Source organism: Fonsecaea erecta (genome assembly GCF_001651985.1).
Source record: "Fonsecaea erecta strain CBS 125763 chromosome Unknown Scaff2, whole genome shotgun sequence".
In the NCBI taxonomy this organism is placed as follows: domain Eukaryota; kingdom Fungi; phylum Ascomycota; class Eurotiomycetes; order Chaetothyriales; family Herpotrichiellaceae; genus Fonsecaea; species Fonsecaea erecta.
Window position 1 is genome coordinate 2,184,706 of NW_017387245.1, and position 12,119 is coordinate 2,196,824.

A 12,119-nucleotide genomic window follows, 5' to 3' on the forward strand; every position below is an offset into this window, starting at 1 on the left:
TTATGTATAGTTATATACCTTCAGGTAATTAGATAGATAGATCCATACACTATAGAGAACAGAGAGGACTCTTTTTCCACATTCCCAGGTGGTGTTCTTGCTTTCGCCGTCGCACGATATACTCTCTACGCAAGAGAGGATCGAGGGGGAGGTGGGTGTGTCTGTGTCTGTGTCTGTGCTTCAGTTAAGTCAATAATCAACAAAAAGAACAACGACAAAGGACGACTTGACAGAGGGAAAAGCCATTGTGAGAAGCGGTAGACAATGTAGCCAGAAACACGGTTCTTCCTCCCATTCCTTGTCCAAGCTAAAGGAGGGACAGAGATAGATGATAATATACAATCAACAACCTGCCTGCCTGCCTGCCTGTATGGCCCCCGGCTCATCGCCATGCCCCCCTTTCCCCTTCCCATCCATTCATCCATACATCCCCCACGCAGAAAAGGCATCTCTCATTAATCCTCACAGTCAGGGCCCGGCCATCCCCAGCACCGTTGACCATCCCTCCCGGCTTTCCCAATGCCACGAATGAGCCTAAGTCGTCTTCTGCTGGCTCCTGGTGCGAGACCCGATGCCGTCCGTCGCGCGAGGAGTCGCCTGTTTCTTCTGCTTGGCCAGCGCACCCTCAGCTTTCTTGGGCCGGCCGGCCGTCTTCTTGGGCTCCTCCTTCTTTTCTTCCTTCTTCTCCTCGGCCTTCTTCGGGGCACCACCGCTCTTCTTCGTGGGCTCCTTCTTCTGCTTCTTCACGGTCTTGCCCTCGGCATTCTCCTCGAGGGGGCTCGCCTTGTCTGGCTTGTCGTCTTCCTCCTTCTCCGCGTCGTCGTGCTTTCTCTTTTCGCCATTCTTGGTCTCGGCCTCCGTAGACCCCTCCTTCTTGCCATCGGCTTTCGCGGCGCCGGTGTCGCCATTGGCCTTCTCCTCGACCTGGAGCTCGGAGGCTTTCTTGACCACGTCTTGGCCGGACCGCTCGATGTGGACGGCAGGATTGTTGGGCTCCGCGTTCTTCTTGACCTTGTTGCCGCGCTTGGAGGTGATGGCGACTTCGCCTTCGGTCTTCTTCTCAGCCACGGTGCCTCCAGGCTTGCCTCCGCCCCAGTTCCATGTGACTGCGACGAGATTGGTCAGTTCCTTGTCCGGTCGTCAAAGCATGAAGTGCACGTAGGACATAGGTTCGCATAGTGCAGATTGCAAGTCAGTCGCATGTTGTCAGCGACTAGTGCACTATCTGTGCGCAGCTGCTCGAGCTGATGGCTGATGTGCAGTGCTGTGGTTTGTGCGTACCTTTGTCTCCTTTCTCAGGCTCTTCGCTGGTGGACATGGTGACGTCAGCGATAATTGCCGTTCGAATAGCTCAGTGGGAGCGTGTTGGAATCCAAAGAAAACGAGGGAAAACTGAGCGCCAAAGCTTCGCGACCTGAATGCAAGGTGTTTCGAGATGAAGATGGGGGAGAGAGGAAGTGAGAGGAGGACAAAGAAGTGGAAAGAGGAGGTGTTCAGGGTCAGCTCGAGAGGGAGTGCGCAGAGGCCAGAGACGCATCAGCGCCCAGGGCAGAGCCAGTGGTAGCTGTGGGCGCGCTTTGGTTCGACTGTTCAACTTGTTGCGGGCGTCTGGGCTCGTAAGCGAAAGCCTAGTGAGCCCCGGTGAGCCTGGTGAGCCCATTAGGGGAGCAGCCCCAGCCCACGCTGGCGCAGGCGGGAGGGAGGGGGGAAGCTTAGAGAGCTGGCTGCGTCTTGTTTCAAGGAGGCTTGTTCCCAGTCAACACCACAGGTGCCAAATTAGACGCCCCTTCGTTGCAAACCACTGCAGCAGGCTTCCATTTCGGTTCGCAGGCAGCCAGCATCCGTTGGATGGCAATCAGTGGCTTGCTTTAGCTTGTGGGAAAATCAAGATGTGCATCTGAGATTTCCCCCAAGCCACGCCCTTCATCCAGGTCCTGCTTGAACTTTGCACTGTCGGATCCCCTGGGAGGATTGTGACTAGCTAGGATTGCAGCCAGTCACACAGACCTGGTTTGAAGGGCAATGGCCCGCTTGCCTATTGGTACGCATGCTATGACATCGTAACATTGCACCAGAGGATCATGGTTCCTTCGACTGCTCAATTCTGGAATGTAAAACATGAAGATTAGTGTCTTTGAAACATCGTGCTAATGAGGACAGACAAAAAAATTAAATGCAAAAAGGGGCATAAATGACCCGGAAGCCGATCTACATACCGAGTCAACTTGTGTTAGCTAGTACCGAGTACAGGTCGTAGCAAATGCGATCATGGAAATTAACCACGAACAGCCTAGTCACCTCTAATCATAATCTCCCATAAAGACGCAGAACACTCTGGACTAGGAACCATCCGAAATCAAGCAATACTTGTCAAGAAACTACCTGGATATCAAATCCTCTTGCTCATACATTGTTGTTATTACCCATCCACCGATTCCCTGCCACCCATGCTTGGAAAACCCATCTATGGATTTGGCCCGCCACGCACTCGGGAGGTGCCATCCTCCGGACCTGGAAGACCTTCCTCGTCACCCGGCTCACGGTACTGCCCAGGTTTAGCTGCCCCACGTGTACGCTCGTCGATGATATTGCTTTCATCAATGGCGTCGGCATCGTCGCGAGCTGAACTCTCAAGGGTCAGCTTGATACACACCGAACAGGAAAAGCACTTGAAAACGGAGTTGACGTTTTTGGGCTTGAGACACTTACCCAGTTGCTCATCTGAATCGGCCTTGTTGGCGTCAATGGGATCCTCAACTGGAGCGTCGTCGCCTTGGACAGGGATGTGACTCTGGCCAGTGCGAGACTTGTAGTCGTTCTGCACCGTATCGGCAGTGGTGCTGCCTTCAAGACCCTCACCGGTGGGTTGGTATTCGTCTCCCGGAGCTGCCGACATGCTGAGATGGTTTGAGACGGTTCGTTGCTAATGGTTTTGGTAAACGAAAAGATATGTTTCAGAGGTGGGTTTACTTGACACAAAATACTGAGCAGCCGGGAATGTTCGCGCCAGGTTTATATGCTTGTCAGAGTGCCATTGAAAGGGCTTCCTCACAACACCGATCTCACGGCACCATTACTATATTCTGTCGTCATGAAAGCGGGACTCATCGCACCCCCATGCTTAGATCCGGTAGGCCCTCGATGAAGTCGTGAGGTCATGGAGCCAGATTGCTCCCAGTTGCCATCAGGATGGTGACGAAGGTTGAGCTGAAGCAGGGGGAGGGTCGATGAGACCAATCGTTATGATCCCACAAGGGTCTGGAGTAGTCATGGAGAAGTAGTCCAGTTCAGGTACGATCTCACTAGAATTGTGCTCCTTGCAGGAACAAAGGGGAGGCAAGGCGCAAGGCTGCGGATCGGTAGCCAATCGTCATGCAGAAGTTGGCATCAAGCAAAGTCGTCGACGTCAACACTTCGGAAGCTCCATGCTTGGGGAGGGTGTCCACATCACTTTAGGAAATGGAACTTCGAGATCTGACATCGCCAGGGGGATCAGCTACGGAGGCGTCTTCCGAACCATTACGTATGTAATGTGGTCGGTTGGGAAATCTTGTCCTAGAGCTCTGCATCAGCTACGAGACAACACACGTCTTTACATGAGACTGTCCGAAGGAGAATGCAAGTCCTGTCCATCAATGGGATGTGAGCATGGTGCTTCTGCAGGCAGAGGCTTGAGAGCTTCGGCATTCTTCTTCGAGGTGGTCACTCAACATGAGATTTGCTCGAGCAACAGGAGAGCTAAAGGGTTACCTAGAACTTTGCAGGCGATTCTGTCACGCGTAAACAGCTTGTTTCTCTTCCGCCTGCTGGCGAAGGAACACCCCGTGCCCTTGATCACGACAAAAATCCAGACGAGAGGCCGTCAGTGCAGTATACTCGACACGACTTTTCCATGGGTCTGCGTGACAGGACGGCGTCCTCAGGTGCGTTCTGTAGGCCTAGACCACAAGAATGAGCCCGACCTTTGCTGGCTGGTACGAGAATGGAGAGGTGCGGTGGTGCGACATACGACTCGAATTAAGATTCATAGTCCTTGAGTACCACGTATTATTCTTGTTGACTAAAGCCTGGGGAACCCATCATCCCCGAACAGCGAATAGGTCTTGTGGAGAGCGTGGCGCGCCGCCGAGTGGCTAGTGGTCCCCGGGCCAAGGGAACGCCAGGGATATTTTTAAATGATCAGTGATCATCGTGTACGAGGTTGTAGTAATATAAGAAATCCCCAAGGACCCAACCCCTCCCAAACAGGCACAGCTAACTCACCTTTTACAGTCTATACACTTGAGGAGAAGACAACCTCGTCGACAATTCCTGGAAGGCCTCAAACCCGCGTGTCGGAAATCGTGCCATGACCGGCTCATCGTTGTGGCTCGTCGCCAAAAGGGACGATGAGCCCTTCAACAAGTCCATGAAGGAACTGATCGGGAGCACGCTGCCATCAGACTTCCCGCACGCGCCCAAGCGCAACTTCATCCCCCACGTGACGATCACGTCGGACATTGAGCCATCCAAGACCTACGGCGCGGCGTCGTCGCCGCAGGAGTGGCTGGACTCGCTCACGCTGCCCGAATTCAAAAAGGAGGCGAATGAGGTCAACATCGAGCTCGAGGAGCTCGAGGCCGGGGACCCCTTCTTCAAGAAGGTGACCCTGCGAGCGGCCAAGGACGCCAACCTGCTCAAACTCGCCGCCGCGTGCCGGCAGCAGGGGCTCCAGCTGTCGGAGGCCGAGGCGAAGAGCTGGGCCGAGAACGAATACCTCCCGCACCTGAGCCTGTTCTACGGCGACATCCCGCGCAGCGACGTGCAGAAGAAGATCAGCCTGATTGAGCTGCAGCTGGGCTTCGAGTTTGGCAGTCTCTTCGATTGCTGTGGCGGCACGTTGTCCATGGGCGCCAAGCTCGTGCTGGTCGACACCAGCAAACCCCTCGAGGAGTGGTCGCCCATTGCGGAGAGGGAGTGCCCCTGGGTAATGTGGAAGATGGCCAAGGGTCTGTTGTGATGAGGCCCGTTCCGTTCGAGTCTGCTGTATGCCAGGCCGTGGACGCAGTACGGACTATTAGTCACGACGTTCCGGGGCGTGGGTTGGTTTCTCGATCTGTGCATGGACCTGCCGAGGCAACCGTGGCGACCTCTGCTCCTCGATTAATATATATATGTCATAATATAGTACGATCTGGCAAATTTCAATGCTTGATTAGTGCACGTGTGGAAGCGGCCAAAGGCGTATTCAAGCCGTTGTCCTCACGGTTGAACCGACCTCGATAGCCAATAGTTGTTCCATTCCAAGTTCTTAGTGGGAGGCGGGCTATGTCCGATTAACTCGATAGCATTATGAGTCCATTTGACAACGAAACAAGGAGAAGAAGACTGATGAAGGCAGATAGATATCTGGACAAAGCAGTCGGTGGACGGTGAATCCGTTTTTCCGCCGCCGGCGCAGTCAAGGATGCACCTCCACTCTAGCCACGAAGCTTGCCAGACTTTCATCACAGCCGTTGTCAACGAGAGGGCGGCTGTATATAAATGGACAGTTCTGCCGAACATATACCTTCGAGAGCCAGGACTCCCAAATGGAACCGTGCACGACAAATAGGGGGATGCCAACGTGCTAGACACTTCACGGCCTCGATGCCGAGGCATGAAATATGTGCACGAATTGTCGCAGCCAAGCAGAGAACGCCTGAACAGCCCAGATCATATCTGGTGCATGAAAGGCAACATCGGCTGTCCAGTGAGGTTTGGGTGATTGACAGGGTAGTCCGTGTGGGGAGACTCTCCGGCCCATTGCAAGGAGCATCGTGCTCTGATGCAGGAGTCTCAAAGCCCTGAGGAATCCCCGTGTTCCCCAGACTTTGTTTGTCAGATATGTCCCCGTCAGCACCAGATCGCACTAAACGCACAGCATCATACTACCTACATTGGCATATCCCCACTAATTATGTTCAACCTGGGGGGTGCTTGTTCGGACAGGCGAGTGCTATGCTCAACCTCGGGCTGTGCCGTCAAGAGGAGCCCGACCACACAGCTCGGTTGCTTTGTTTGATAAGTATCAAGATGCGTCTCGATCTCCGCAATGTTCGTGGTTGCACAGCATCAGCTCGCTTGCTAGCATACATTTCTCAACGTCGACCATGGTATCTTCACAGGTCCATCAGCTGCTCATCAATGTCAAGTCATGCATGCCTGGCACAGGACAGGTCGCCATGGCATTACTTCTGCTGGCATTCCTCAGCATCGTGGCCATATTCATCTATCGACTCTACTTTCACCCGCTGGCACGGTACCCAGGTCCTTGGTACATGAAGGTCAGCCCGTTGTATGACTTCTACATTGGCGTGCGGGAACGTAGACATCTTCATTTCCTTTATCTACATGAAAAATATGGTATGCTTCGCTCCAGTGCAGTGGCTGAGGCTACGAACTTGCTGATCTGTCTGGTCAGGCCCCATGGTTCGTTACAGTCCGAATTCCTTGGCCTTCAACGAGCCTCAGGCTTTTCGAGGTGAGTCCGAAACACAGTGAGTACTACTAGTATCATAGTGGGCTGAGATTGTGTAGATATATATGGCTTCAAGCGCAACTTTCGAAAGGCAGACGCAACAACCGTGGGCGCCTCTAGTGACCCGGACGCGCAGAGCACATTCAGTGAGCCACTGACGGAGAAGGCTATGAAGAAGAGGAGGATCCTTTCGCAAGGGTTCTCGGAGTCGGCATTGCGAGATGCTGAAGGTTGGCATTTCCGTTCGTGATGGAAATTGAGTTGCTCATTTTGGCAGAATTCATGATTGAGAAGATCGACATCCTCTGCAAACAGCTGATCAGCCCCTCGACAGAAAAGGCGAAGGACATGTCGCTGTGGCTGAACTATCTGGCCTACGATATCATGGGAGAGGTTGTCTTTAGCAAGAGCTTTGACATGTTGACCAACCCTTCCTTACGATATGTGCTGGACTTGATCGATTCCATGGTGTTTTCCACATTGCTGGTAAGACATTCATATCTTATCACAAAAGCCCCGTCACTCATCCAGCCAGGGCGGGATCGTACCTTGGATCTACAGGAGTGGCTTGATCAACGTCCTATTTCCCCGACTGCTACGTACACGAACGAAGTTCATAGCCTACGTGGCCGGTGTGGTGCAAAACAGAATTGCTGCGGAAGCCACCCCTGCTGCGGGAAGACGCAGAGACTTTTTCCATCATGTATGTTTTGGATCAACGCCCTCGATTCTGACCGTGTCAATAACTCGTGAAAAAGCTCCTCAATGCCAAAGATGCAGAAACAGGCAAGCCGCTACCGATCGCATCCCTCTTCTCGGAAGGAGTGTTGCTGGTCGTGGGTGGGAGCGACACGAGTTCTACAGGTGAGACTGCCAAAGCTTGATCTCTGCGGATCTGATCTATCTGACTGGAGCCCCTAGGCATGGCCGCCACACTTTTCTACCTGCTCAAATACCCCGAGTGTATGAGCAACCTGCGTCAGGAACTCGACAGCAAATTCAATAGCGTCGACGAGATCAAATCTGGCGTGAAGCTTACCAGTTGTGTCTACCTACGAGCTTGTGTCGACGAGGCGCTACGCATGGCACCCCCAGGGCCTGGTGTTCTCCCGAGGACGGCTTTGAAGGTGAGAGGCTTCCCACGCGAGTCAGACTAGCATCTTTTTTGAGAGCCTACTAAAGTTAATCGACAGGGCGGAGAAACCGTGAATGGCGAGTACATACCAGAAGGCGTAAGCTAAGCAGGAATTCCTCCGTGGCAGCTCTGTCCAATGAAACTGACACAAGGTCTAGATCGACGTTGCAGTCGGCTGGTGGGCGCTGGCGTACAACGAGAAGTACTTTCCGGAGCCAGAGACTTTCCGACCAGAGCGATACCTCACGAACGACGGAAGTACGGACGATAATGACATCACGTCGGCGAAAGGTTGCTACTGGGCGTTCTCGATGGGGCCTCGCAAGTGCCCGGGCATCAAGATGGCGTATCAGGAGATCTACCTCACGATCGCGAGACTGGTCTATCTTTTCGACATGCATCTCGAGCGGCCTGAGGAAATGGAGAAGAACTTCGAGCTGCTGGACCATTTTAGTAAGTGGCAATTGAATTCTGGACTCGTGTAACATCATTGACACGTGCTAGATGTCAAGAAGTCGGGGCCCACGGTGTCGTTCACGCTACGTCCGGGGAGAGAACTCTGAATGATAACGAGTCTGTCAATGTTAAACAGCTCTAATGGAAACTTCGTCGGACTCAGTCAGATTGATCTAGCCAGAACAGCCAATGACGGGGGTCTATTGATGCTCAATCTAGCGTGCTACGCCTGCAGACTAATACCAAAGTCTGAACCACTAGAAAGTCTCTATCCTCAGGTCTTTTCGGAAGTCATCACTCCTCCAGGCTTCGAGGACTCGCAACCAATCCTCGTACCCTTTCGCCCACATGGCTCCCCGTGCTATTTTTGCGAGGGCTTCCGGCCCAGAAGCCGCGAGTCGGTAGAGGTCGCCTTCGCCGTTGAAGTAGCTGGGCGGACAGTTGGACATGGCGATGAATGCCGCGGCGCCGGCAACGATCCGCTGGGTCCAAGCGAACTCTGCCTCGACGGTGGGCTCGATGGTAAAGGCGAACTTGCTCCTGCTGCTGCTGCTACCGGGACTCGGACCGCGGCCATCTTTTTGGACCCCTTTCGCGACCTCGGTGACGATGAAGGCGATATGCTGGGCCAACTCGTCGACCATGGCCGTCTGGTTCGGCGTGGCGCCAGTTTGCGTGAGCCCCAGCCAGAACAGGTTGGGAAAGCCGTTCGACTGAACGCCATGCAGAGTTGCGACTCCTCGGTCCCATTTCTCGTCGAGCGATTGGCCGTTCGGCCCGACCACGCGAAGGTGTAGGCGTGCTCCGGGGCTTGTGCCCAGGGGGAGTTCATAACCCGTGCTAAAGACCAGGGTATCCACAGGATACTCTTTGCCGTCGAACACAATACCGGCTTCCGTGAGGCCGTCCACTCCACGGCCATCGGTGTCGACGAGCGTCACGTTGGGAGCATTGAAACTCTGCAGATACTCGTCGTGGAAACACGGCCGCTTACACCAGCCGGGGTACCAGGCCTTCAATTTTTCAGCCGTCGCCTTGTCCTTGACGATGTCGTCCGCCCGAGCACGGACCTTCTCCTGCCGGACGAGATCGAGCTCATTGAGCGTAGCCAGGTACGAGGGGGCGTCGTCCGCCGAGACAGGCGCATTGGGACCTCCGACGAGTCCACTGTAGGACGGGAACTTGGTCCACTCGTCGTCGACCAGGTCGATCTCTGGCTTGGGAGTCGTGTTCGCCGTGAAGGCGCTGAAGTTCATCCGCCTGCGCTTCTGCCATCCCGGTCTGCCCTGGGTCTCGCGAGCCCACCAGTCGGCATCGGTCTTGCATTGGCCGCGGACGTCCACCGCCGACGGTGTCCGTTGGAACACATACAGATGTTTCGCCCACCTGGCGAGCTCTGGGACCAGCTGAATGGCCGTGGCGCCAGTGCCGATAATACCCACTGCCTTGTCGGCCAGGTTTTTCATCGCCGGCTCCTCTTCGCACCCGCCCGTGTACTCCCAGTCCCAGCGCGACGTGTGAAAGCTGTGTCCGCTGAAACTGTCCAGCCCACTGAGTCTTGGAATCTTCGGCCAATTTATTGTTCCACCGGCAAGAATCACGAACCGAGACGACACCGATATCGTAGTCCCTTCTTGTCCCTTGCGTGTCGATTCTATTCTGGTAGTCCATTCATTCTTCGAGGAGTCCCAGGTTATGTCGGTGCTCCTGGCCTGGAATAGGGTTTTGTCTCTGAGATTGAAATGGTCGGCGATATTGTCTGCATGTTGTCGCAACTCGGGTCCGTAAGAGTACTTGTGTTTCGGCATATACCCCAGTTCTTCCAGGAGGGGGATGTAGATATAACTTTCAACGTCACACATCAGGCCCGGATAGCGGTTATAATACCACGTCCCGCCGTAGCCACCGGCAGCATCGACCAGACGGATATCGTTCACATCCACCCCAGCCTGGATCAGTCTCGCGGCCGCCAGCAGACCACCATAGCCGGCACCCACGATCAGGACCTCACAACGCGATCCATCCGTGAGTGAATTGGCGCCCGGATCCACGGCATTTTCGTCGATCCAGATATCTCTAAAGTAGCTTTGATACTTTGGGGTTGAGTTTGGGATGAATTGATTCAGCCCATCCTTTCTAAACCGTTTAGCACTTTCTTGGTTGTACTTGTCCAAGATCGATGCCGCGGAAGGGATGGTGTGGTTGAGCTCCTTCTTCGTCTTGAGATCGAGTTCTGCCTTGACGTCTGCTGGCACAGCGCCAATCGGCTGGAGCACGTCTGCCATTCTTGTCCGTGGTAAAGAAAGAAGGTAGAATAGAGGGCACTCTTAAATAGGTCGACCAGTGTCCCTCGGCTATCGTTTTTATACGGGCGATAGAGGCAAATGTATATCTAAGGATCAGAACCAATACATGTGTCAGAGGATCGGTAGTCAGCACGCGGAAACCTCACATCGGCTGTAAAGCTCATCAGATGATCTGCATATAATCCTGGTATGATTCGGTTGTCCTTGATAAGAAGACCCGCTTGATTGTGATTGCGGCAGTATTCAACGCAGGAGCAGTTTTGAAGGACATACGAGTGGTTCTGGCCTTGGTGTCGCGACAACTTTGACATGATCGTCCTTGTCCTCGGCCAGTTCCTCGGACGCCTTGTGTTACCACATCATCTAAAGTGAAATCGACCAGTAGAACCGATTCTTTGGTTGATTCAGAGACGATAATATCGCCGATACCTCAAGCCTTGAGGTGGAAATCGACGGCTAACCGAATTGAGTCACTGCCGAGGATCATAACAATAGTTATCCAAAGGGATATGACATCGAGATGGTTTCAGTGCAGCTTGAGCCGTGGCTGAGAGCTTGAGAAATGTAGTCCCTCCAAAGGGCACCGAATTCGACAAAGTAAGACACAATATCTCGTTGACGACCTCCACCACCAACTCGGTGATGAGAATGCGAAATGAAGGAATACGAATCGAGGGCGAGGGAGACACATTGGCCAACCAGGTATTCGTAAAGGTCGGAGCAACGTGCTCCACACAAGTCGAACTCGAAGAACAAAGTGTTTGTCCAGGCTGCACACTTGAGTTAGCGCAACATTCCTGGCTCACAACTCTCGACGTCAAGACATGACGAGTGTGACTAAAAGGATCTGAAGTAATATGTGACCACTTACAGGTCGAGCGTCCCAGCGCATCGTCACACAATACTGACTGACATCCCCCCGAGAAATGCAAGTAGAGTACACATGACTCGGCGTCCCTGACTCTGTTGTCATCCTGCAGTCTGGAGGAGTTCTGAAGTATAGGCACATATGGAGATCCATCCGAAGTATTGCTTCAGGGATGTCCAGACGACACATGAGTGTACATCTAAATCATCTTGTACAATCACCCAAAGTTTACCGAAAGGCCACGGACCGAAGACACATGAACTGATAATTGTAGATCGCTATAGTGGGTACAGAATGATCTCCACGCGAACACCAGGCATAGAGAACTGCATGGGACAAGGAAAGCACCCATCCCATCTTCGAACATAGAAGGTATATGTGGTCCTTGCGTGCACCAGCCTCACAGAGTCCAAATGTACCATGGTTGGGTCGCGGGCAGTGATGTGTCACCGCCCAGTGACACCATATCTCCAGACCTGTCTTGCAGGCTATATGAGGAAGGGAATTTTGGACGAACGGTGTCAAAGCTCTATTTCGAAGCCATGCGATGCTCGTTTTCCATTGATTTTGTTCTGTCTTGGTTCACGTCCAAATTTCTGCACCTTTGTTTGGGGGCAATAAGAGAGTGGTGAAGCCAACTGGTTTGTCTAGACTCGGCGCCGTCCACGAAGGCCTCTCAACATTCCCAGAGCTCAAATTATGACCCTGGGTTCAAGCCAGACTTCCGTTGATGGCCGAGGAGAGCATAGTTATTGGTCATTGTCCCTACAATCGATTCCGTGCTCACGACCGTAGGTACTGGACACGAGATCGCCAACCTAGTAAAGACAGTTGGGATGACATAGGGTAAATGCC

General features: G+C 53.4%; 5 protein-coding genes across 5 annotated transcripts; 2 read left to right on the plus strand and 3 right to left on the minus strand.

Moving 5' to 3' along the window:
- Positions 1-534: 534 nt before the first annotated feature.
- AYL99_02545 (hypothetical protein) lies at positions 535-1,318 on the minus strand (the record flags this gene model as incomplete). Its single annotated transcript, XM_018834061.1, has 2 exons — positions 535-1,106; positions 1,282-1,318. The coding sequence occupies 2 exons, from the start codon at positions 1,316-1,318 to the stop codon at positions 535-537; spliced, it is 609 nt and encodes a 202-aa protein (XP_018696685.1).
- A 1,146-nt stretch (positions 1,319-2,464) lies between these two features.
- Positions 2,465-2,896, minus strand: AYL99_02546 (hypothetical protein; the record flags this gene model as incomplete). Its single annotated transcript, XM_018834062.1, has 2 exons — positions 2,465-2,622; positions 2,710-2,896. The coding sequence occupies 2 exons, from the start codon at positions 2,894-2,896 to the stop codon at positions 2,465-2,467; spliced, it is 345 nt and encodes a 114-aa protein (XP_018696686.1).
- Positions 2,897-4,348: 1,452 nt separating this feature from the next.
- AYL99_02547 (hypothetical protein) lies at positions 4,349-4,999 on the plus strand (the record flags this gene model as incomplete). The annotated part of the gene is made up of 1 exon (XM_018834063.1): positions 4,349-4,999. One exon carries the CDS (start codon positions 4,349-4,351, stop codon positions 4,997-4,999), a length of 651 nt encoding a protein of 216 aa, XP_018696687.1.
- Positions 5,000-6,203: 1,204 nt separating this feature from the next.
- On the plus strand, positions 6,204-8,197 carry AYL99_02548 (hypothetical protein; the record flags this gene model as incomplete). The annotated part of the gene is made up of 10 exons (XM_018834064.1): positions 6,204-6,384; positions 6,443-6,502; positions 6,559-6,729; positions 6,777-6,985; positions 7,035-7,202; positions 7,258-7,363; positions 7,421-7,626; positions 7,693-7,731; positions 7,793-8,087; positions 8,139-8,197. 10 exons carry the CDS (start codon positions 6,204-6,206, stop codon positions 8,195-8,197), a joined length of 1,494 nt encoding a protein of 497 aa, XP_018696688.1.
- A 150-nt stretch (positions 8,198-8,347) lies between these two features.
- Positions 8,348-10,375, minus strand: AYL99_02549 (hypothetical protein; the record flags this gene model as incomplete). Its single annotated transcript, XM_018834065.1, has 1 exon — positions 8,348-10,375. The coding sequence occupies one exon, from the start codon at positions 10,373-10,375 to the stop codon at positions 8,348-8,350; it is 2,028 nt and encodes a 675-aa protein (XP_018696689.1).
- Positions 10,376-12,119: the final 1,744 nt, after the last annotated feature.